At 37.0% G+C, this 26,932-nt stretch overlaps 3 protein-coding genes across 3 annotated transcripts in view; 2 read left to right on the top strand and 1 right to left on the bottom strand.

Annotated features, from left to right (window-relative positions):
* LOC142345620 (uncharacterized) overlaps positions 1-26,932 on the bottom strand; it is a 149,260-nt gene that overhangs the window by 110,796 nt on the left and 11,532 nt on the right. The gene's annotated exons all lie outside the window — the stretch shown is intronic.
* Positions 20,319-21,023, top strand: LOC142345619 (uncharacterized). The gene has a single exon (XM_075397761.1). It carries the CDS (start codon positions 20,405-20,407, stop codon positions 20,906-20,908), a length of 504 nt encoding a protein of 167 aa, XP_075253876.1. The 5' UTR covers positions 20,319-20,404; the 3' UTR covers positions 20,909-21,023.
* LOC142345618 (VWFA and cache domain-containing protein 1-like) lies at positions 21,078-25,737 on the top strand. The gene has a single exon (XM_075397760.1). It carries the CDS (start codon positions 21,124-21,126, stop codon positions 25,126-25,128), a length of 4,005 nt encoding a protein of 1,334 aa, XP_075253875.1. The 5' UTR covers positions 21,078-21,123; the 3' UTR covers positions 25,129-25,737.

Below are 26,932 nucleotides of genomic sequence, written 5' to 3'. Positions count from 1 at the left end.
ATCCGGAAGTGGAGTCGAGGTCGAACTAGAGAAAGTAAGAGCGGTGGAAAGAATGAAAGAAGCATCCTCCCTGAAAGACGTCAGGGCTTTTTTAGGCCTTGTAGCTATTATCTAAAATTTGTTCCAGATTTCGGAAAAACAGCAGAATCTCAGTACAGTTTAATGAATAGGTCAAGAAATTTTGAATGGAGTACAGAGTGCAAAAGTGCGGTAACGGAGGTTAAAAAGAAGCTTTTGGAAGCCCCAGTTTTAGGATATCCACATGATAGGGGTCCGAATACTTTAACTACGGATGCTTCTTTGACACGAATTGGAGCAATTCTGACCCAAAGACAGGGAACGGAGGATAGAGTTATTGAATATGCCAGCCTGGAGAGGATGCGCTCTGTTGAATTACTTGATTACTTATGGTTTTATTGTTGATCCGGTTTGTGCAGACGAAATATCGTTAAAACGTTCAAAATATCATCTCAAGGTTTTGTTAACAAAAAAGAAATTATTCGATACCTTGTTCTAGTATGAGTTCAGATTTCGGTCTTTATTTGTTTTATACTAGCAATATCTGTGTCTATTGTGGGGCTTCTAGCTTCTGTCGGACTACTGCCCAGTGCAAGTCCTTTTCTGGTGCTTTGGTACAATTTTTTATAAGGCACAAAGTTATGCACAATGCAAATCACCAGAATAAATATAATTTCTTCTGTTGGGAACGGTTTTTGCGCACTTCGTTTTTCTTTTAATCAGAGCAAACCTTCTGGTCATCAGTATGATACTTCAAGATGCTGGTCAGCTGAAACGAATTCTGTGACTCAACGTTTGTTTAAACTCCATTATTACGGATGGTCAGTTTTGTGGTTTTTTTTCGTAGTTGTTCGTTACCTTGGAGCACTTGCTTCTTCCTCTGAACCAGAAATTCCTTTTTTTACGTTCTGTTTTTTGACGTACAGTGAGATAATCTTAAATCATGATTTTTTGCAAATGGAAACCTTCTTTGTTGTCCAATGGTCAATGGACGTAATAGTGTGCGTGCTTTTTGCATATTTTGATAAATGTTTCCCAGTTTTTTTAAATTCAAAATTTTTCATTCCACCTCAATATTTTGCGGTAAATTGTTAATTTTCATTTGTACGGACAAAATTTTCATCTTAAACCTCATTTCTTTATTCAGTTTAAGGCTATTATTGCCGTGGCAGTACGTTTTGGCAATTATAGGAATTGATGTAACGTACTGCTAATTGTTTGAGACTCTTTGTGAGCGAATATTGATGCTTAACATACTTTTCTCTCAACTTAGTGATATCTAGGTTGGATATAAAACTTAACAGCCTTTGCCTTGTGATGTGGAAATTTGTCAACATCTTGTACTCTACGATATTTTTGTCCGTATTGAGCATCTGCTCTGGAAAGAATAATGCTTGAAGAAATCCTTCAGCTGGCCAAGTTTTTCATTGACATTATTGCTGTGTTTACCTTTATCTATCATCAGCTTTTATAAGCTGCAAGGTTTTTGTATTTATGAAATGCCTGAAAATTAACTCAGCGTCTTATGAATTCAAAAGATTTTCCTCACACACATTTTTAACCAATTCAAATGGTTTAGTGGCAAACTTTTCCGTTTCTGAACATTAAAACTCCCGCAGTACATAGTTGATTGCCTCAATCCTTCTTTAGAGTATTTATTTTTTGATGAGATTTGGGGTTGAATTTGTTATCATGATAGCAGCTGCTGGTGATGCTTTGTTTTTTGTTAAAAAAAACAATGCAATTCGCTCCTGGTCAGTTAGAAGGGAATCTGTAAAACAATGTTTGTTTAAACACCATTTTTTATAAAGCCAATTTTTTGGTTTGGATCTTTTTCGTGGTTATTCTTCACTTAGCAGCACTCGCCTCCTCATAATCAGAACTACTTTTATTGCATACTGCCTATGGTGAGATAGTCTCTCGAGTCATGTTTTTTTGCAGTTGGCAGTCTGCTTACATGTTCACGGGGTAATGCAACTTATAATGCGCATGTTTTCTGCATGTTTCGATCATATTTTCCATATTTTTAGAATTCAATATTTGTTATTCAACTCAAAACGTTTCTGGTATATTGTTAGTTTTTTCATTCGTAGGGACAAAATTTTCACCTGTCGAATAATTCCTTTATTCTTTTTATGCTATTTTTGCTATGACATTATTTTCTGACATTCAGAGTAGTTGATGTAACGTACAGTTGATGTAAGAAGCAGTTTGATTCAATTTTGAACAATTTTTGATCGGTCAATTTGCAATCAATTTTCGATATGACACTACATTCATGTGCTGAGTGCGTTTTAGTGTTGCACGAAACACAAAAACAAGTTTTCTCATTGGAGTTGATATATTTTATTCAAGTACAACTTTGAGTGTCACACGTATAAAAAAAGATGTACTAAACGATCTTGGTTTTCAAGGTTTAGTGATTAGTTTAAAACATCTTTTTTTATCTGATTAATGGCAGACATAAAGTTGATAGGTGTCAGAAAAAAATAGACCTTTGATAAGACAAAGCTTGGGCTTCGAGCCTAATCAACAGAATTGACACATCTTTGTTGACTTGGTTAATTTACCTTGTTGATAGATTTGATATTGGGTACCGAACAATGCGAGGATTAAATTCATTCATTGATCATCAAACCTATCATCAGAGCTAACCAGTCTGTTATATCTTAATTCATTTAAGCCAACATTTCTCCACATTGATCTACTTAAAAATTTAACTTCTGACTTTGCCTTTTAATCAAGTACCACGCTCAAAGTACCTAGCCAAAGACCTGGATATTGCGAACGGTCTGCTACCATAGCGGTGACAGATATTTAAAATAAATAGAAAATCCTCACCCAATATAATTGAGCATTGTAATGATTTTCAAATGAAATATTATCTGTTTTTTGTTTGAAAATCAACTTTCGACACGAGTCTGACGTCTTAACATCACGCCCCGAAAGAAAAAATCTCAACTGGTGTCCGGATTCGACAAGGAAAATTGTAACCTTTGAACTCTCAAGTGATTTTCCCCTAAAATTTTGAATAATGTAAATCGGTCCGTACATGTTTTTTCGATAAGAAAATAGCGTTTAAAATCAGACGTACTTGAATTCGACATAATTTGACTGAGAGAACACCATTGAACCTTGCATATTTTGAGTTTTTTCAAAACAAATACTGTGTCAAAAAATTTAAGAGCTGCTGAGTTAGAGTGTCAAAATGTAGTTAGGATTTCGAAATATTTATACAAAAAATTGGAATAACATCAACTTATAATTAAAACACGGTTGGCATTCCTCAAAAACGCGGTTACCGGAGCCTTTTAAGGATAGAAATGATTGTGAAAATTATATTACACACTTTGAATTCTTGTCACAACTTCAGAAAGGGCAAAGAAAAGAAACCGTAGACGGCGACAAAACACAAAATGATGAACGGCCGCATTATTTTGTGTTAAGGCTACAAAAGTCTACTATTGTTTTCCATCGTACACTTTTGGAGAGCACTAGGAAGAGCCATGAAGAGACCGTAAAAGATTTCAGACAACATTATAAAGAGAAACCTGTAATTTTCCGTGGAAGGCTAGCTATAAGAGTCCAGCAGCTGCGTGAAAAATTAACAGATTTTCTCGGAAATTTGAAAACTTTATCCTTGCAAGCTTACCCTCAAGAGTCTAAGGAAAAAAGAACATCTCAATTTTAGGGGATTCCTCGAGGGCATAGAAAGCAGTCAGGTGCGACTCGACCTGAGAAAGAACTTGGTTGACGCGAATATGATTTTAAATAAAGCTTTAGAAAGACCACTACATATTGGAGCAGTCACGAGAATTGAGGAGGAGGATAACGAGCCGCGGAGGAAGCTAAAATCAACTAGTTGATTCGATTAATGATTAAACATTGCAAATAAATCAATCTAACAGGCAAAATAATCTAATGTTTTCATTGCCGGGGGCGAGGCCAAAAGAGTTTCTGCGCGGAAGTGAGCGAATTTTAAGAGAAACACGAGATAGAAATAGAAACTATAATAGCTATGACAGAAGCACAGCTGATAAAAGACGAACAAATTTTGACAGTAGAGCGCGAACACCAGGAGGCGAGAACAGAAGTCGAGATCAGTCGCACGAGAGTAGTGCTAATTAGTCAAAGACAGCGGTAAATTTTGAGAGCGAATAATGTCGCCGTTTCGGTCAGCGAAATCATGCATCTTAGGAATGCAAGAATTGTTTTGAATGCGGGAATCGAAACTTTTCGATACAAAATTGCCCGTATTCAAACGGAAACTAGCTGAAGATGGCAGGGTTTCTTTTTCAGCTAGTTACGCAAAAATTTTTCGTGGTGGAAACAGCCCAGTTGAGGTTTTGTTTGCGAAATAATGATACAAGACAAATTGGTAATGGCCCTCTTTGACAGAGGAAGTAGTGTTAATCTTTCAAGCCACGCACTCTACCACCAATTGGGAGAACCGAGCCAGATGAGAGTATGGAAAAGAATAAAAGTTGCCAGCATTAAAAAAATGCCTGTGATGAGGTCAACAGCTAATCAAGTCCAACTTCAAAAATTTACATCTGAGATAACAGTTGAGTTTCTATTGACCAAAATTGAGATAACGCCTTGTTTTTTGGGCAGGGATTTCTTATATAGTTTTGACATGTTATACCTCAGAAAAACGAATTCTTTTGCGGAAAATTGGGAAAATATTGCAATTGTCCCTATCACAACGAAGTTATAAAAATCAGTTTTTAATTGGTGCAGAGGTTCACGATTTAGTTCGTCACTGCGAAGATTTCATTAAAAGCAAAATTGTTGATAAGGAAGGTAACAAAACACAACAAGCAGAAATTGTTGTTGAGCGAATGAAAGAGTTTGAAGACTAATCACATTTTCTATTAACGAGATCGGTGAGTGACATGGTTAATGATGTCGTATATATTTGAGTTCTGAACCCTACCTTAGAACAAAAGAAAGTTCACCAAAAGGCGTGAATCGCTTATGCGGAAAACATTGAAAAATTTTAAGAATAAAGCAAAATGACCCTAACAATAATACAAAATATATAGACGAATTCGATTTTAGAAGCAAGTGAACGCAAACTCAATGAATTTCTGTTGTGACGAAATGACAAAAGTGAGGTCACTTTGCACAAAATCTGAAGTAATATTGTCGCAAATTTATCATTTTAAACAAAAAGGACGCTGTGCCATTCAGACGTACATAAGGCAGCATGAGAATTGAGAAAAGAGAAGCTATGAAAAAATTGTTAAAGAGTTTGAATGAGACGACTTAGTCGAACTTACACATTCCGATTGGGCAGCACCATCTTTACTTGTACCAAAAAAGGATGGAACCTATCGCTTGATTGTAGAATATCTCTGTCTGGACAAAAGAAAAAGAGAAAACATGCTCCTCTTTGCCGCGATCTAATGAGGTTATTGATTCACTAGAGTGAAACCTCTACTTCCCGTAGATAGATATCTTGCCGAGATACTTTCAGACAACGCTCGAGGAAGAGAGTCAGAATTTGACGGCTTTTATAACGCCTCTGGGACACTATAAGTGAAAAAGACTTCCTAAGTGAATAGCGTCTGCACCGGGAGCTTTTCAAAAGCTAATGGAATTAATTTTTGCTGACGTCTTTTACTCGTGTGTATCTAGAAGGCTCTGGTATATCTAGATGACGTTATGGTTTGGACGAACATCTGAAACGATTAGAACTGCTTCTCCGTCGTTTAGAGGAGAATGGATTATATATTAAAGGATTAAAATGCAATTTTTTTCAAAAGCGTGTCAGTTTCTTGGGGCAAATTATATCCGGAAGTGGAGTCGAGGTCGAACTAGAGAAAGTAAGAGCGGTGGAAAGAATGAAAGAAGCATCATCCCATCCCTGAAAGACGTCAGGGCTTTTTTATGCCTTGTAGCTATTATCGAAAATTTATTCCAGATTTCGGAAAAACAGCAGAGTCTCTGTACAGTTAACTGAATAAGTCAAGAGAATTTGAATGGAGTACAGAGTGCAAAATTGCGGTAACGGAGTTTAAAAAGAAACTTTTGGAAGCCCCAGTTTTAGGATATCCACATGATAGGGGTTCAAATACAATAACTACGGATGCTTCTTTGACACGAATTCGAGAAAATCTTACCCAAAGACAGGGAATGGAGGACAGAGTTACTGCATATGCTAGCCAGGAGAGGATGCGCTCTGTTGAATTACATGATTACTAATGGTTTTATTGTTGATCATGTTTGTGCAGACGATATATAATTAAAACGTTCCAAATATCATCTCAAGGTTTCGTTAACAAAAAAGAAATTCTTCGATACCTGGTTCTAGTATGAGTTCAGATTTCGTTCTTTATTCGTTTTATACTAGCAATATCTGTGTCTATTGTTGGGCCTCTAGCTTTTATCGGACTACTGCCCAGAGCAGGTCCCTTTCCGGTGTTTTGTTACTTTTTTAGAATGCACAAAGTTATGCACAGTGCATATCACCAGAATAAATATAATTTCTTCTGTTGAGAACGATATTTGCGCATTTCATTTTCTTTTAATCGTAGCAAACCTTCTGGTTATCTGTATGATACTTCAATATGCTGGTCAGATGGAACGAATTTTGTGACTCAACGTTTGTTTAAACTCCATTATTACGGATGGTCAGCTTTGTGGTTTTAATTTTTAGTTTTCTTGGTTCTTCTTTACTTAGGAGCAGTTGCTTCTTCCTCTGAACCAGAAATTCCTTTTTTTACATTCTGTTTTTTGACTTACAGTGAGATAATCTCAAATCAAGATTTTTTGCAAATGGAAGCCTGCTTTCATGTCCAGCGGCCATTGGAAGTAACAGTGTGCGTGTTTTTTGCATATTTTGATGTTTCCCAATTTTTTTTAATTCAATATTTTTCTTTCACCTCAATAATTTCCGGTAAATTACTATTTTTTCATTCGAACGGACAAAATTTTTATCTTACACCTCATTTCTTTATTCAGCTTAAGGCTTTTTTTTGCCGTGGCAGTACGTTCTGACAATTATAGTAATTGATGTAACGTACTGCTAACTTTTTGAGACGTTTTGTGGGCGAATATTGATGCTTAACAGATTTTCTCTCAACTTAGTGATATCTAGGTTGGATATAAAACTTAACAGCCTTTGCTTTGAGATGTGGAAATTTGTCAACTTCTTGTACTCTACGATATTGTTGTCCGTACAGAGCATCTGCTCTGGAGAGAATAATGCTTGAAGAATCGCGTTCAGCTGGCCAAGTTTTCCATTGACACTTGTGCTGTGTTTACCTTTATCTCTCATCAACTTTTGTAAGCTGCAAGGTTTTTGTATTCATGAAATGCCTGAAAATTAACCCTTGAATTCAAGAGATTTTCCTGATACACATTTTTTACCCAATTTAATTGGTTTAGTGGCAATTTTTTGAACATTGAACATTGAACCTCCCACAGTACGTAGTTGATTGCCTCAATCATACTTTTAGAGTATTTATTTTTTGATGAGATTTTAGGTTGAGTTTGTTATCATGATAGCAGCTGCTGGTGATGCATTGTTTTTTGTTGATAAAAACAACTCAATTAGCTCCTGGTCAGTTGGAAGGGAGTCTGTACAACAATGTTTATTTAAACACCACTTTTTTATAGGGCAATTTTTTTGGTTTGAAAAGTTTTTCGTGGTTCTTCTTCGCCTAGGAGCACTCGCCTCCTCATAACCAGAACTACTTTTATTGCATACTGCCTATGGTGAGATAGTCTCTCGAATCATGATTTCTGCAGTTGGCAGTCTGCTAACATGTTCACGGGGTAATGCAACTTATAGTGCGCATGTTTTTTGCATGTTTCGATCATATTTTCGCAATTTAAGGAATTCAATATTTTTTATTCCATTCAAAACGTTTCGTGTATATTGTTAATTTTTTATTCGTAGGGACAAAATTTTCACCTGTCGACTAATTCCTTTATTCCTTTTGTGCTATTTTTGCCATGGCATTACTTTCTGACATTCAGAGCAGTTGATAAAACGTACAGTTGATGTAGGAAGCAGTTTGATTCAATTTTGAGCAATTTATGATCGGTCATTTTGCAATCAATTTTGGATGTGGCACTACATTCTTGCGTTGAGCGCGTTTTAGTGTTGCACGAAACACAAAAATATGTTTTCTCATTCGAGTTGATATATTTTTTTCAAGTACAACTTTGAGTGTCACACGTATGAAAAAAAGATGTAATAAAAAATATCGGTTTTCAGGGTTTAGTGATTAGTTTAAAACATGGTTTTTTATTTGATTGATGGCAGACAAAAGGTTGATAGGTGTCAGAAAAAAAATAAAATTTTGATAAGACAAAACTCGGGCTTCGCGCCAAATCAACAAAAATGACATATCTTTGTTGACTTGGTTAATTTACCACGATGATAGATTTGATATTGGGTATCGAACAATGCGAGGATTAGATTCGTTCATTGATCATCAAAGCAATCATCAGAGCTAACCACTCGATTATATCTTAATTCGTTTAAGCCAACATTTCTTCACATTGATCTACTTAAAAATTTAACTTCTGACTTTGCCTTCTAAACAAGTACCACGCTCAAAATACCTAGCCGAAGACATAGATATTGCAAAACGCCTGCTACCATAGTGGCGACAGATATTAAAGATAAATAGAAAACACTCAATCAATAAAATTAAGCATTGTATTGATTTCTAAAGAAATCTATAATCTTTTTTCTGTTTGAAAATCAACTTTCGACACGAGTCTGACGTCTTAACATCACGCCCCGAAAGAAGAAATCTGAACTGGTGTCCGGATTCGACAAGAAAAATTGCAAACTTTGAACTTTCAAGTGATTATCCCCTAAAACTTTGAATGGTGTAAATCGGTCCGCACATCTTTTTTCGATAATAATATAGCGTCTAAAATCAGACGTACTTCAATTCGATATAATTTGACTAAAAATACACAACTGAACCTCGCATTTTTTGAGTTTTTTCAAAAAAAATACAGTGTCAAAAAATTTCAAGGCCTGCTGAGTTAGAGTGTCAAAGAGTAGTTCGGTTTTCAAACATATTTATAGAAAGAATTGGAATAACAGCAGCTTATAATTAAAACACTGATGGCGCCGCAATCCTCAAAAACGCGGTTACCGGAGCCTTTTAAGGATAGAAATGATTTCCAAACTTATGTTACACACTTTGAGTTCTTGCCACAACTTCAGAAAGGGCAAATAAAAGAAACCGTAGACGGCGACGAAACCAAAAAGGATGAACGGCCGCTTTATTTTGTGTTAAGGCTACAAAAGTCTACTATTGTTTTCTATCAAACACTTTTGGAGGGCACTAGGAAGAGCCATGAGGAGACCGTAAAAGCTTTCAGACAACATTATAATGAGAAACTTGTAATTTTTCGCGGAAGGCTAGCTAGAAGAGTCCAGCAGCCGCGTGAAAATTTAACAGATTTTCTCGGTAATTTGAAAACTTAATCCTTGAAAGCTTACCCTCAAGAGTCTAATGAAAAAAAGAACATTTCATTTTGAGGGGATCCCTCGAAGGCATGGAAAGCAGTCAGGTGCGGCTCAACCTGAGAAAAAAATTGGGTGACGCAAATATGATTTTAGATAAAGCTTTAGAAAGACCACTACATATTGGAGCGTTCACGAGAATTGAGGAGAAGGGTAACGAGCCGCGGAGGAGGAAAAACTAAAGTAGTTAAATCGATTAATGATTTAGTGCAAACATTGCAGATTAACCAATCTAACAGGCAAGATAATCAAAAGTTTTCATCGCAAGGGGCGAGGCCAAAAGAGTTTCTGCGCCGAAGTGAGAGAATTTCAAGAGAAACACGAGATAGAAATAGAAACTATAATAGCTATGACAGAAGCAAAGCTGATAATAGACGAACCAATTTTTACAGTAGAATGCGAACACCAAGAGGCGAGAACAGAAGCCGAGATCAGTCGCACGAGAGTAGTGCTAATTAGTCAAAGACAGCGGCGAGTTTTGAGAGCGAATAATGTCGCTGTTTCGGTCAGCAAAATCATGCATCTTAGGAATGCAAGAATTGTTTTGAATGCGGGAATCCAAACTTTTCCATACAAAATTGCCCTTATTCAAATGGGAACTAGCTGAAGATGGCAGGGTTTCTTTTTCAGCTAGCTACGCAAAAATTTTGCGTGGTGGAAACAGCCCAGTTGAGGCTTTGTTTGCGAAAATAATGATACAAGCTAAATTGGTAATGGCCCTCTTTGATAGAGGATGTAGTGTTAATCTTTCAAGCGACACATTCTACCAGCAATTGGGAGAACCGAGCCAGATGAGAGTATGGAAAAGAATAAAAGTTGCCAGCATTAAAAAAATGCCTGTGAAGAGGTCAACAGCTAATCAAGTCCAACTTCAAAAATTTACAACTGAGATAACAGTTGAGTTTCTATTGACCAAAATTGAGATAACGCCTTGTTTTTTGGTCAGGGATTTCTTATATAGTTTTGACATGTTATACCTCAGAAAAACGAATTCCTTTGCGGAAAAGTTGGGAAAATATTGCAATTGTCCCTATCACAACGAAGTTATAAGAATCAGTTTTTAATTGGTGCAGAGGTTCACGATTTAGTTCGTCACTGCGAAGATTTCATTAAAAGCAAAATTGTTGATAAGGAAGGTAACAAAACACAACAAGCAGAAACAAACATTCCGATTGGGCAGCACCATCATTACTTGTACCAAAAAAGGATGGAACCTATCGCTTGGTTGTAGACTATCTTTGTCTGAACAAAAAATATAGAAAACATGCTGCCTTTGCCACGATCTAATGAGGTTATTGATTCACTGGAGTGAAACATCTACTTCCCGCAGATAGATATCTTACCGAGATACTTTCAGATGGCGCTCGAGGAAGATTGTCAGAATTTAACAGCTTTTATAACGCCTCTGGGACCCTATAAATGAAAGAGACTTCCTAAGGGAATAGCGTTTGCACCGGGAGATTTTCAAAACCTAATGGAGTTAATTTTTGATGACGGCTTTTGCTCGGGTGTATTTAGATGGCTCTGGTGTATCTAGATGACGTTATGGTTTGGACGAACATCTGAAACGATTAGAACTGCTTCTCCGTCGTTTAGAGGAGAATGGATTAAATATTAAGGGATTAAAATGCAATTTTTTTCAAAAGCGTGTCAGTTTCTTGGGGTACATTATATCCGGAAGTGGAGTAGAGGTCGAACTAGAGAAAGTAAGAGCGGTGGAAAGAATGAAAGAAGCATCCTCCCTGAAAGACGTCAGGGCGTTTTTAGGCCTTGTAGCTATTATCTAAAATTTGTTCCAGATTCCGGAAAAAGAGCAGAATCTCAGTACAGTTTAATGAATAGGTCAAGAAATTTTGAATGGAGTACAGAGTGCAAAAGTGCGGTAACGAAGTTTAAAAAGAAGCTTTTGGAAGCCCCAGTTTTAGGATATCCACATGATAGGGGTCCGAATACATTAACTACGGATGCTTCTTTGACACGAATTGGAGCAATTCTTAACCAACGACAGGGAACGGAGGATAGAGTTGTTGCATATGCTAGCAAAGCACCGAGTAAAATTCAGCAATATTATTCAGCAACTATGCGGAAATTATTTGCAATCGTTCATTTTCCGCGACATTTTAAAAACTTTTTACTTGGTCAGCGTTTTTCAATTGTAACTGACCATCGGGCTCTTGTCTAGATCTATATTTTTGAAGAGTTAGACTGTATGCTTGCAAGATGAATTGAAGAGGTTAGTCAATTTAACTTTGACATCAAGCATAGAGGAGGCAAAAAAATCCCACATGTCGACTGTCTGCTGCGCATAGACACAGAAGATGATGAACAAACAGCTTTTGTTAACGCTATTTCCATGGACGCAGGGCAAGACAATACGACTATGGTAAATGAGGTTGGCAGTTAGACAAACTGCAGAGAGTAAAACTGCAAGATTTGCAACAAAATGACAGGTTACTCAAAGAAATATACTCCTGGGTGCTTAAAAAATGCCGGAAACACCGCAAACAAAAAATTGAGCATCAAATTGATCATTCATGGAAATACTGTATTCAGTATACAAATTTTTGTCTCATAGAAGGGATTTTGTATCGGAAAACTCAAACAGAACACAACTTTGAGACTGTTTACCAAATGCTTGTACCATGGGAGAGAGTGTCCAATGTGCTTGAGCTGTTGCATGACTCTCCTAGCGCAATTCACTTTGGGATTGAGAAAACATGGCAAAGGGCCTGTGAAAGGTTTAATCGGCAGCGCATGAGAGGGGACGTAAGAAACTGAATATAAAGCTGTGACCTGTGCCTTTGCTTTGAATTAAGATTTTAGAGACAAACAACAACTTCCTACCAACCACAAGGGAACGCGATGATTGAAAGAACATATCGAACAATAGAATATTGTCTCCCCAAATACATAGGCCAATATCAACATGAGTGCACCAAATTTCAACCTTTACCAATAATGGCCTATCGATCATCAATCAAGAGTGTAACAAACTACAGCCCAGCATATGTAATCCTGGGTTTTCCACTGTTGCTACCTAAAGACTGCATCTATAGCACACTACAGACAGCAATATAACAACACCAAGTGACTGTGTTTTCAAATTCAGACAGAAACTACAGAAAACGCATCATTTGATGCCAGCATTTATGGACGTCAAACAAGAACGCCAGAAGACCTAGTATGATTGCAGTAGGTATGGACTGAGCTATGAAGTTGGAGAAGAATTGTTAGTTTATTACCAAAGGGTCAAAAAAGTCGAGACAAGAAAAGTTACTTCTTTCAGTAGAGGACCATACAAAATAGTTGAAATTATAAACGAGTAGAATTTCAAGGTAGAAGATAAAAAGATGAGGAAAATAATTAACGTCCATTTTGACCAACTGAAAAAATGAAAAACATGAGAAAAACCATTCACGCCTGAGCCTCAGGCAAAACGAAAAACAATAGTTGAGGAGCGGAAAAATATCAATTTGAACAGCTCAGATGATGATGATATACTCGGAATAGAATCAACCGCAGACAGTGAAGGTAATCTAAACACAAAAAATCAATCTGAAGGTAGGTATTCTAAAGATTCACTAATTTTTACAAATGAAAAGTCTCAGAATGACTCTAACGAATCAGAGCAAGAAACCTCTAAAGAGCAAGAGAAGCTAAACAAAATACCGAGGGAGGAGGTGCATTTTCTTAAAACCTACAAAGAAAAAAAGCAGCAGAAACTAAAATTCCAATACCAAAAAAGGATCTACTACTAAAACGAAAAGTACTGAAGAAAAGATTAAAAGTGATCCAAAGGCACCAAAAATGGCAACAAGGTATAGGAGCCGATTAAAATCGGTGCCTGAGAAATTACAGAATTATCTTACTGAGCAAGATGGTGAGTAATTTTGCAGTCACGAAAATGATGATATTTTTGTATCAGAAAAATTCAGAAAGAAATAATGGAATCAAAAAGAAAGACGAGTTCATCCGTTGCATCGTTTGATGGAGTATCCCTATGATTGCATCATTGATAGCCATTTTGGTTCTCCATCACCTTGTATCAAGCTATACAGCTATTATTTTGACAATATCGTATCAACAAAGATCTATTCTCTAGATCACAGTACAAACTGTGAAAACACCATTCTAGTATCGAAAACAATAGAAAAGGTAGTTTGATATATGCTGAAGTTCAACCATAGATAGAACTAAAATTAAAAAAAGAAATGTATATGACGATGTCGTTTTTCTCACAGAAAATTCAAGATTACCTAAATCAGTATACCCCGTAAATGAGGAAACTTGTAGGAGCGTTTGGCAGAACAAAAGTTTTGCCGTACCAGTTTTTGGAGAAAGGACCTTTAAAGTCAACAGTTTGGTAACTGAAGAGATGTAATGACAGGACAGCGAAACAACTTAAGTCAAAGAGCATAGTTAAAGCTTCATGGCAACAAATGGGCGCGATCGCGCTATGTATATGGAGCCTGTAGAGTGGGTTTCACCTACAGTGGAAAACTTATGTGGAATGTGGTAACTAATGCAAAAATTTACATCGAAAAAATTTGGGGAAAGCTGCTACAAAGAAACCTATTAAATTTTAAGTATCCCTTAGGTTTCTCAAAATCTTTTTCATCAAAACCACAGTTTTGGAAGACGACTAATTAACTATTTTTCTTGAAAAGGTGAGCAAACATGTCAAACTTTAAAAAAAACTTTAATGAAGAGGTCCCTGCAAAAATATTGATCACAACGAGACCACTTTTATCAGCAGAAAAATTTTACACAAACTCAGATATGATTATTTTGCTTTAGAAATCTTAGAGGAATAAGCAAAAAGCTTGTGTGGAAATCTGGTGAAAAAACCGGATTCCCAGTTCTTTTTTACTCCGAGGAAAATATAGAACCGAAAACTGGTAATCTTAAAATAACCGCGGATATATTTCTTTCAAGCGTTATTGACACCTTTAGTTTCGAACTTCTCAAAGCGAGGGACGTTTTTATATGAAAATCAGAAAGCTCCAATGCAAAATTCACGGACTGAAAATTCAAACAATGATTGAAATATCAAAAAACATTGTTAGTCCATCAGTAATGCTCTCACGTTGAAAAAACATGATCTTTTTTATTTGTTCTTAAATGTTCCAAAATGGAAGCAATAAAAACTAAAATTCCTTTTTACACAGAAGAAGTTCTTGTGTTATTAGAGGGTCAGAACTTTACTTTTATTAGATATATGGACCCTATTACAAAAATTTTGTATCATAATTTTATAATCGCTGCATGCAAACCACTGTATCCAACTATTGTCAATTTAGAAGACGGCAGTTATGATCAATATGGAGAAACGCTGAAGAAATTCAATCGTGAGATATATCAGTAGTCGATGATTAGTAAGCTAAATATAAGAGATGGAAGCCTGCATCGCAGCCTTTTCTCCACATTAGACTTAAAACAGAGTCAAACTGCTCGTAAAGTTCGCCATAATAGTAGAAAACGTAAGTCGGGAAGCGTTCCAATATTCGGGAGGAAAAAACAGTCATAAAAAATTCTATTCATTGGAACGACCAGTTCAAACAAAAAAATTTTCTACTAAATGAAACAACAATTTTTCGGATTTTAAAAACCAAAAGCTTATACATTTGGTTAAAAGCAAAAGACATTGCTGTGTCAGTCTTAACAGTTTACCTCATTTTTCAAATCGTGAAAAATTTTCCTAAAATGTTCATTTTTTGGGATTAATTATTAATTGAATGTCCTGGCAACAACTTTTGCAGAATCTCAACCCCGTAACGGGAGCACGAATTTAAAATCAATTACTCAGATTTATAAATTAACGGCGAGATCAAAAGAAAAGGATTTAATAAAAAGAGTCTTTTAAAGAGTCAGTTTTTTTAAAAAAAAATTGTCTTCTGTTCAAGATTAAAACGAAGACAGGAAACGTCTCGAGTTCCAGACCAAAAAAAGAAAGAAAAGAAAGAGAGAAAGAATGAAAGAAAGAGAGAAAAGAAATTGTGTTGAGATAAAGACCAAAAAAGGAGGGAACGTCTCGCGTTCAACAACAAAAAAAGTGTCTGGAGTTCATGACCAATAAAAGGAAGAAAACAAACGCCTCGAATTCGAGACCAGAAAAAACCAAAAAAAAATTTGTTTTGAGTTCAAAAACAAAAAATGAGAACGTCTTCAGTTCGAGACCAAAAAAAGAAGGAAAAAAAGCAAAGGTCTTGAGTTCAAGATTGAAAATGTTGATAAATTTTAGAAGAAAAAAGTTTTTTTTTTCAATTTATCGAGCAAAGAGATTCCACAGATTAGTGAATATGTGTACTACTAGCAAGAATTGTGGGAAATTGTTTCCGAGATTTCCACGGGAGTGTACCGAGTGGCATTTTGTGAGTCGCAGACTCGAAAAATATCTAAGTTAGATCTTCTGGCACCCGCCAATATTCGGCCGCGTGCTCTGCAGAGTGATGTGGAACTGCAGAAGCAGTGTTCGCAGTTAGAGAAGATGAAGAATACTGTCTCTTTACTTCAAAAAGACCTCGTCGAGCTTTGACAGGAACCGGATAACCATTGCAACAAGAACAAAGAGGCAAGAAAAGAAGTTCAGGGCAATTGGAGCGCCGGGTGTGAGGCGTTACGAGATAATTTAAAGGCAGCAGCCGCCAGAAATGCTGATCAGCAGCAATCCATTGAAGTATTGATGCAAGAGTTGGGCGATTTGAAAGTCAAAGCTGCTTTTAAAAAAGCTTCGGAAAAATGGTGAAATTGAATGGCCCATTGAAGTCAGAGCTTGAGCAGTTGGAGTACTACAACGAGTATTTGACCAACGAATGCCAAAAAAAGATTCTGTCTTTGATCTACAACGTATTACAATTAGAAACGGAAACAAAGACCACGGAGAAAGGTTTCTGCGAGATTGGAAACAAAAACAATATGAACCGGCCGGCAACCCTACATGAGATTTTGTTGGTAAAAAGTTCAGCTTCAAAAAATAAGATCGAGAAACACTACCACAAATTGTGCCTGTTGATGCACTCTGATGTTGGTGGAGACAAAGAGTTCTTCAAGACCATCAACCGGGCATATCAAATTCTGAAAAATGATGCGGCGCGATAAGAGCACATATTTGAACTAATCAACAACGAAAACTGATAATTAAACTGTCCATTTGAAACCACATAAATTTTGTGTAGTAAGACATACATATAAAAAGATCTGTGAATAAAAATATAGTTTGATTTTTTGTTAGTGGTGCACTCTATTCTTGTGAAGAGGGGGTAGTGTGAGTGTCAAGATGTACTAAAAAACCTTGGGTTTCAAGGTTAAAGATTTGTTTGAATTTTGATTTATTACCTGATTTATGGCTGACAAAACAACGATAGGTGTCAGAAAAGAAATTAGACCTTTGATTAGACAAAGTTGTTGTTGTTGTTGTTGTTGTTGTTGTTGGGGATTTACAGTTTTCACTGAGGGGATTTTCGTCCCAGTCGTCGTCTTAGAAAATTGCCTTATTATTTCTGCAGATCTGACAGTCACAGCATAGATGCCAGCTACAGATGTTATTTTCGTCGAATCGCTCGTTTACAAACTTCCACATGAAATTTAAAACTCGATTTTTAAGGCCTTTTTTCGTATTAATCTCAATGTATTTTTTATTCGATTTGCTAGTCTGCATGTACGGAAAAAGAAATCATTTCTAGCCTTTTCAGTTCTGGTTTCCGGGCTTCGAGCCAAATCAACAAAACTGACATATCTTTGTTGACTTGGTTAATTTACCACAATGATAGAACTGATATTGGGTACCAACCAAAGCGAGGATGAAATTCACTCATTGAACATTAAACCTACCGTCATTGCTAACCACTCTATTATATCCTATTTTATTTAAACCAACCTTTCTTTATATTGATCTACTTAACTTCTAATTTTGCATTTTAAATAAGTACCACGCTCAATTAGCCAAAGACATAGACTATTTTGCACGGGTGGCTACTATACAACAATTGTTCCCAATTATAATTTGACAGTGAAAAAACAAACCAGACTATGAGGCTTTAATTGTTTTGTTCTCAATGAGGGACCCTATACCGAGGAGTCACACAACCGGCTTATACTTCCACTAGAATACCTTAACTATTCTCTGCTGCTTCTCGTTCTCAATTTTTTGCTCGCTGCTTTTACGCTGGGTTCTGCTTTCTTTCATTATTATCTTTTGATTGTCACTCTATTTTAAGTAAAACAGTCAGCGTCTTGATTTCTTGAAGTGTGGCGTTAAGTAGAGTTAACCTTAAATTTTAATAAGTTACGTCAATTCAAAGTTTTTTCTCGTTTTAGGAAGCAGTTTGATTCAATTTCGAACGAATTTCGATCGGTTAATTTGTAGCTAATTGTAATCTGACTAGAATTTTCTCGTCAGATTTAATTTACTTGTTTTTTGGTTACAAATAATTCCAAAATCCTTTCAACAAGTTAAACTATAACCAAACTATTTTAAAACCACATATTAGAGAGAATTCAGTTTTTTGAATAGTTAAATAAGGTCAGTACGTATACTGTTGTATGCAATTGGCAACATTTCCAGCAACTTTAAAGATTCAACATAGAATTTACTCAACGTGATTAGAATACAGCGAGCAGCTCTCTGTTAAAATTTATCCAGTCATCGCATGGAACTTATTGAGGGACACCATGAGGACAAAGCGTAGAGGAGAACTTATAGGATTAAAAAGATATGAAAGAGCTTGACACGATGAAAAGAGACGCTAGCTGGTACATTTTGCTTCAAAAAAAATTAAACCGCTATTCGATTTTGGTAGTTAAGACTGATATGACGGTCCCAAGAAAGATTTGAGCAGACTTCAACGCCCAAATCGCAAATGTTTGTAGTGCTGTCCAAGAGGGAACCGTTCAAGAACAAATCAATGGGTTCAGTGTCGTTAAAAAACACATCTTTACACTCCGGTGTGAAATTCGAGCTCAGTATTTTGGGCCCAGAGTAACAAATTATCAATATCACTTTGCTTTTGAGAGATTTTCCGTCGCTAACATTTTGAAATTATCGCTATAAATACAGAATATGCTATGATTAATAGCTTGATGCATACCGTTTAGAAAAATAATGAAATGCAAGGGTTCCAAAACACTTCCTTGAGGCACCCCAGATGTATTTTTTGAAAAAGAAAAAACATTCCGATGTGCTTTCTTGAAAAACGTTTTTTTTCTCTCGTTGATAGAAATTATTCTTGATTCCTAACTGCAGTGGTCCTTCTGCAATTTAGAGAACAGGCAGTTTCCAGGCTACTGTCCATCGATGGATTGCAGACAGTCGGGATTTTGTATAAGAAAAACATCGATATTTTGAAATTCGACAAGACGCCCTCCGAGCTTATGCTAAAAATTAATATCCCCAGCGACAATAAGATTTTTACATTTTCTCTCTAATGCTATGGTTTTAACGCGATTCGCCCAAATTTTAGGATAAATTCATAGTGTGAAGGCGGATCTTAATGTTAAGATATTGACCCCCTCACCATTCTCCACACGGCGATTGGGACCCCTCTTCAAGATCTGAAATTTTCTTTGCAACAATATATTACAATTTTCTGTCATTACAATAATCGCCGAGATTTTTGTTCTTGTTGAACTCAGATGTTAAGAAATGTAAGAATTTTTTGAAGATAATGCTTTGTCAGTTTCTTTTCCATTATAAAAATTTTGCTTATAGTTTGTATTTACGTTTTACCTACTTCTTGATTTTTCCATAGTGGCGGTGTTTTTTGAATTATGCTCCAATTGACTTAAATTCATTGCTCTTAGCAATTGTTCCTTTCATATACCTTGTAGTCAAATGCAACTTTAAAACAAAATAAATCCAGAAAACTTGTTGAAAACTTATCCAGAAAACTTATTTAATTTGTTGATTTTTGTGAACTTTTTCTGAGAAGCGTATGAAACAAAATAAATGAGGCCGTTGTATTTTTTCGAAAAATTTGTTGTCGTTACATATCTGTATTTGGTTTTGGGACATAAAAATAGCTCTTTCTGAAAAAAAATGGAGATTTACCTTGTGGATAAGTCAATTTCTACCATCTTGCTTTTCTCAGCAGCTTCATGATGGGCAATCGTGTTAAGTCCACGTTAAGACGTTGTTCTCGAAACTTAAATATATTGTCAGATTTTTGTACATTATTTTAGATTTTTACTTTGGCTATTATATGCACATTCACTCACAGTAATAGCACCTTAGACAAATATGGTGCAAGTTAAAAGAAGGCGAAACATATTTTTTCCTTTGGTGAAATGTGCATGATCAGATAGTTGTCCTTTTTCCAAATGATTTATTACCTTTTTTTGTGTTTCTCCTTGATTTCAGATGATTTGAACCCTTAAAGAAACATCGCATGGTCAATTAGTATAATTAAGTTCATAGAGTCATAATGGGATTTAAAAAAATTGACTAGTTGGGAAAGATAGCTCAATATTTGTGAACTCTTGAGTTTACAACATCTTTTCTCCTGGCTAGAGTGATTTTTTTGCATACCCTAATTCAAAATTTCCTAATCTAAAGAACATACAACGAAGAAAACAAATGCACATGGAGAATACTCTGCAGATGTTGACATTGCAATATACTGAGCAAAGTTAGACTGATATAAACTTTATTGACTGTGTATAACGGTTGAAAACCCTTGAGCCTAGCCCTAAAGACTTAACTACTACTACTAATCGGAATCTTCTTTGTCAAAGCGATCCATTTAGTTTTTGTCAGCTACGGAGCTTTTCAAATTACTTTTTCTGTTTATAACAAAGAGAAAGGTTTTACATTTTTGGTGGGTATAATAGATAAATCTGACGACTTAAGGTTTTATCATATTTTAAAGGTTTATCGTATCTACTTACAGATAGATGTCCACTTACAAAGTTTACGTCGGCAATTTAACACCAGATGTGAGAGAGCAAGATATACACGATGCTTTTATGAAGTATGGAGACGTTGACAAAATTTTTATGAAGGACAAGTTTGCATTTGTGCATATGCTCGACTCACGAGATGCCGAGGATGCGATAAGAGGCTTAGACGGACGAACAATTGCAGGATGTGATAAGATAAGGGTTGAGAAGCCGCGCGACTCTAGGCGACCGGACACTTCTGGCGTTGCAGCTTGTTATTCCTGCGGTCAACCTGGTCACATTGCACGAGACTGTAGGTCTGCAGGGTCTAGTCGAGATGGAGGTCGACGAAATGACGGGCGCTGCTTCAGCTGTGGAGGTACAGGCCACATTGCACGTGACTGCCCGGATGATCAAAAACAAAATAACCGAAATGGTAGTGAATCTCGAGATCGTAGGTCAGACAATAGATCGAGATCTCGTAATTCAAGGTCACGATCAAGAAGTCCCAGATATTGAAGTTTGATTGTTGCTATAAACAAAAATTTTGTTTTCTTCCGTGATTAGTTTTATTTAATCCGCAACTTATGCTCGTTTTTGTAATATGTTCTTTTTAATTAAAAACAAAAGACTATTTTCAGGTTATCAAATATTTGCCATTAGCTTCAAGCTACTTGTGATAGGTTTTCAACTTGTTTATTTTTTTCAGGCTTGCTTATGAACAATCTTCAAAGATGTTAATATCTTATTTCCTGTGCTTTCTGTATCTCTCTTCCGAATATCAGGCGGAACCGACTTCGCAATTGGAGCTAAAGCTCAAAATTTTTACTAATGAAGCACTCACATTGAAACAGCCGGAGTACAATAGCTCCAATTGGACCAGGACTGACAAACGAATCTCGTTAATTAACGAAACGAGACAGAGCCTGGAAAAGTTATTCCTGTCAATTGAAGACACTATCAATCAGTCGAAGACTCTTATCTCGAGCACACTCAGGAATGGTCTCACTAACGAATCACTTCAACATACGAACCGAGATTGTTGTGATGACTCGCTTTATGCTACTCAAAAATCCCAAGGAGTCTGGATTAACAAGGCTTTAGCATGCCAGAGAACGTTTCCCGTAGAGTACATTCAGTGCAATTCCACAACTCATCTGTCAGAAGATGTCGTGAAAATGTGGAAACGTCACGATATCTGGCATAAAAGTGTGAACGAACAGTGGTATGTGTCGATTCGGAGTAAGTGTGTCAGTTCTTTTGTCTACCCCGCCAAGAAGGATAGCTCGATGTGCGGAGCTGAATTTTCACCAGTGTTGCATAATTTCAAGAAGGAAGCAATCGCCAGTGCAATAGTTCCATCCAAACGTCACTGGGCTTTTCTCTTCGATTCGCAAACTATCTCTGGTAATAGCACTGGAACACTGTTTCTTACCACGGCTGCAAACTTTGCCTTTTCCATCGCGCAGTTCGCTGGACCCGCAGATCGGTTCACCATTTCTGGCTGGCCAGAAAATGTAAGTAGTTCCCAGAAGTTTGTGAATTGTGGAAGTAGAAAAAATGTGCTCGGATTCTTCAGCACTCACAGCCTCTCAGATAATGTGGACAAGTATCTCGATGCTAATAAAACTGAGAATTACCGAAGCCTTGCGGAGGAAATGGAGTCTGTTCTGAAAGTACTTAACAGCTCGGATGCTGATACAGAAAAGGTTCTGGTCGTTTTCAGCGGCATGAAGCCGAGTAACTTTAAAAGTCAGCATGAACAGATAATGAAGTTGAAGCCACTAATGAAGAATTTAAACCTGGCTGTTTTCCGCGTAGGCAATATCATGATGTATTCCAGTTTACTCAGTGACGAATTTTGGTCAACTTCCAAACTCGCCGATTGGCGAGAGGTTGACGCACTTCTGAAAAGCAAAAGCGTGAAAGTGATCACACCAATGTGGCGACCAGACTTGCTCTCGATAGCCCAAGTTTTCCCCAAGAATTCTACCCATTTTGTCAATGCCCGAAATTACAACCTTACCTATTCGTACCCGAAGAACGAAAAGGGAGAAATGGTCATGACAATTTCGGCTCCTGTCAAAAATGCCGAGAATGGCGATGTTGACGGCGTAGTGGGTGTCGATATTAATTTGGAATCAATACTGAACGAGTTGAATTACCATACAGATGAGAATAAAACGCTGTTTATTGTTGATGAAAAGGGATCCGTAATCTATCACAGAGTGACAAATTATAATCGTGATAAAGGTTTTGTCTCAATTACTCTTTGCGAACCTCCTCTTCACTACTACTTCTCGACTGTGCTCAAAAAAGATGCCTCAACATTTTTCCAGAAAATTATCAGGACCAAAAAGACAGCAGAAATTGATGTACAGCTTGATAAGTTGTACCGTTATTCGTGTAGTCGCCTTGCTAACAGTCCATTCGTAGTTTGTACAGTGCTTATTGGAGACCAGTACGAGTATGATGTGAAGTTAGAACTGGCGTTGAAAAACGTTCCCGTAGGCGAAAAAAGTGGACGCGAGGGGGATTCGAACGTCGTTTCGAATGAGTCTGGTCTTAAATTCAAGCCTAACATTATGTACCACGATTCAGTAGATAATCAAGAGCGTGTGTGTAAATATTTCACCACTCTGTCCCTTCCTTATAAGGGCATTATTGGACTGTTCGTATCAAAGCGCGCTCTTCATTTACATTATCGAGGTCTGGAATTAATTGAAAACGAAAGGTTTGAGCAGTTCTTCCTCAATTTGCACGATGTTCGACACAATCCGAGGGAACCCTTGTTCAGAAATCATTCTGTCGTGAGCTTGAAGTATATTTGGTCGTTGGCATTCAAGTGGAGCCCAGAAAGTATAATTAACACTTCATTTATTCGCAGGTATGCGGCTACTAGTGACGGGTTTATGATAATTCAGCCAGCTATTAAGCTGGACAAAAATATGGATATAAATCAGCTGAACTGGTTCAAACAAGCCGCAGAAGGTGGTTTTCACCAGCATTTTTCTTCACCGTGGCTGGACGAATCTCAAGCTGGCTATGTCGTGTCTGTGTCATGGAAGGTTCCGCTAACTAACACGACCTTCGTAGTTGTTGGATTTGACGTCACTGTTGAAAGTTTGTACTCGCATACGTTGTACAATACACAGAAATTCCAAAATCCAGATTGCCAGCCAGAAAATGGGAAGGATTGTTTCCTGTTTAACGAGGAAGGTAACATTGTTGCCTATTCACGAATGTGGAATTCGAGCTTAGACTCAAAGAACAGTGTCGGATACAAATGGCGAGACATAAATATGTTCAGTGTTGCCTATAGAGAATCGGACTTTTTTCTGTATATCAGTCAACTCGACGGTTTCTACAGCAAGGAAGAATGTTATGATTACAGACAAGACAATTTCAGGTTCTCTCAAAAATTTTCTCTTGACTATTCGGGCAAGCGCCAATCCTACCTGTTAAACAACGGAACCGCGTTTAGTGTTCGACGTCTGGCTGGAACCAATCTTTTCCATGGAATCCGGGGAGTAATGGACGAAACAGTAAACTTCCAGTTGTGTTTCTGTCCGCGAACTCATAAGGATCGATGTTATTTGAGACGGCCTTTTGACAATCGTTGCTGGTGTCCCTGTGTTTACCTGGACAGTGCTGACGATAATTGCAGGGCTGAAGAACCGCATTCTGTTGACAATTGGGTTGCTTGCGAACCTCAACCCGAGGTGTTGAAAATCGGAGCTTTGGACAAGCATAAGTTCCACGATGCCAGTAATTGCATTGGGTTCCGATGCTCGTCGCTAACTGAGCAAAGTAAATGTGATCAGAATCGAGAATGTCGCTGGTGCGAGTTCGAACAGGTCTATTTCCGTTCGAACAATTCCAGGGTCATATTTCCAATGCAAAATCACCAGTGTGATCAATTGACGAATTGTTACATGCGAGTTCGGGGATTTTCCCCTTACGCGAAACCAAGATACTACGATAGCCAGAACCAGCGTTTAGCTCATCATAGTGGTGGTTCCTCGACTACTACCCCTATAGGTCCTGTAGCCGGAGGCGTGCTGGCCAGCTCAATAGTTATCGCGCTGGCTGTGTTCTTAATTCGGCACGAACGACAACGTCGACAAATGATTGCAATGTACAATGCCAACTACACGTCTGATGTTAACGTACAAATGGGAGCACATGAAGTTGATGACTACTCCTTAGAGCAGGAAGAGGATGATATAGGGTACATGAACCCGATGCTGCACCCATTGCCTATTATCGCAATTCGGAATGATCGGAGACATCACCACCATACGAGGAGTTACGCTACAGACAGTGACCACGGATATAGCACTATGAGCCCCCACGAGGATAGCGAACCCAATCCAGGCGCCTATTCTGATGCTACGTCAGTTGACCGAAGTGTCATTGAACATAACTCACCAACAGACGAGGAATCTGAAAGATCCTCGACATGCACAGGTGTTTCCGCCTCAACTATTGCCAAAGCTAAAAAGCGGATACAACATCAGCAGCAGAAACAACTACCGCAGAGTTCAAGTACCACTGCTTCTGTAGCTAAGCCCAAAATTACGGGCACGGCAAAAGATCATATTGCCGAAGGATCGTCGTCAAGTCCTGCTAAGAACACAGCAAGTGATTCAAACGTCACTGATGTCGGCAGCGGATCCGAAATTGAGGCAGAAGTTCACGCGATGCCTGCTAATACAGTCGCGCTTGCTTATTGCTAGTCCCCCTCCCTTTAAAATTTCCCCCCTCTGTCATTGGGGAGATAGCAATTGAGCCCGAATATAGCAAGTATAACTTGAATTCTTTGTTGCCAACTATTAACTGCAAACTTCTTACCATTGTGAACTTATTATACATAACTAAGTTATGATTTCACGAATTTGTATTAATCACTATTTTCTTACATTCTTTTCATCTTTATTTTTGTTTTATTTTATAATGTAACTTTTTGATTGTTTTCATCATCTTTTTGTATCGCTGTTTCTCTTTATCTTGCTATGATTGCTGTGTCATTTTAACAGCGTAGTTACATTTGACCTTTAGTGTGTGATCGAGTTTAGTTGTAGCATGACACAATTTGACTTTAAAAGTAGAAATTTCAAGTAAAGCTTTAAAAATTCCTCGTTTAGAAATTTTAAGATTGCATTTCTCATATATAAAGTGAAGTTTTTGAACCGACAACTTTGGGCTGTAATTAGCTGAATTTTGAATTAATGTACTAAAGAGTTGTTTCTTATGATGATTTAACGAAATTAATATTAATCAACGTACTTTACAATAGTAGTAGTAAAATTAGATGCTAAAAGCTTTGTTGCAAACAGTCTTGACTATCGTGCAAAAAAATTAATGACAAATTTGCAAGATCTTAACCCAAACTGTGGAAAAAACCCAAAAATTTTAAATTAATAATGATCTGATTCATAATAGAGGCTGTGCCAGTTCATTGCCGAAGCAACGTTTCCATTTCTATTATTGAATGAGCTGGAGGGGGGGGGGGGGGTGGTGTTGGGAAAATTTCAGGTAAAAAGGAAGAAAGCTGTTTGGATCAAAGTTAATTTTGACTTAAAACCAAATGTTAGTTTTCTAATCATGCTTGCTTTCGTTTCTATTCCATAAATTAATTTGTCGGATTTAACAATAAGTAATAAAACGGTAGTAACTAACGCTAAACTGCAGTTTGATTGATTCGTGTGTGTCTATCTTATCCCACGACCTTGTTTATGTCCTTGTTACGCTCTTTCTTTCTCTCTCTGTATTTCACAGTGGAAGCGAATAAAGCAACAACAACAAAGAGATTACTACTATTACAACTCAAACGGGGAAGATTTGACCCTATTTCTTCTTCTTACGGTACAAGCTTTATGATATCTTCAGGTAGTTTTATTAGAGCATTACTATTAAACACAACAATCGAATTGAGTTGACTTGTTCTGTCTCCTTGATATAATATACTATAATTCAGATTACTACAAACTTCTTTTCTTTTTCCTGCATAAACTTAGTATGAAGTCAGGTGTTAGGAGCGAAATCTCCAAAGAAATAAAGCATTAGATCCGTCGCGTTTTGACTGTCGCTCGAACAAAATTGGTGACAATTTTTTTGATGTTTTATGCGTTGGTTGTGTTGCTGATTTGACCGCTTTTGATAGTTTTGGTCTCGAATTTTTCGCATGATCTCAATTGCTCTTACTCTGAATATCTGATCCTTCATTTCCAAATGAACTACGACTTATGGTACAATAACAGCTGCATAACATAGCGATGGAATGTCATGTAAATGACCAATACACACCAAAAGATCTCGAAAGATGAAATTACACATTTTTAATTAGAATATTAGTTTGTTATTGTTCCAAAAATTTTTTTTTAAAATGCAGGAATATATATGCGAGGCCGGCTTTTTTTCTTCAGTCAAATTTTCAATTTTTGTTTGCGCGTCGTAGTGAAAAAAGAAAGAAACCATTTTATATCCCTCAGGATCTAGTTTCCTTTTTCATAAAAATTATCAAATTTGAAAAAAAGGGGG

This window comes from Convolutriloba macropyga, chromosome 9, assembly GCF_964194025.1.
Source record: "Convolutriloba macropyga chromosome 9, txConMacr16.3, whole genome shotgun sequence".
Lineage (NCBI taxonomy): Eukaryota > Metazoa > Xenacoelomorpha > Acoela > Convolutidae > Convolutriloba > Convolutriloba macropyga.
Note: the sequence above shows the minus strand (reverse complement) of the source record. Positions and strands in the feature narration are given on the sequence as shown.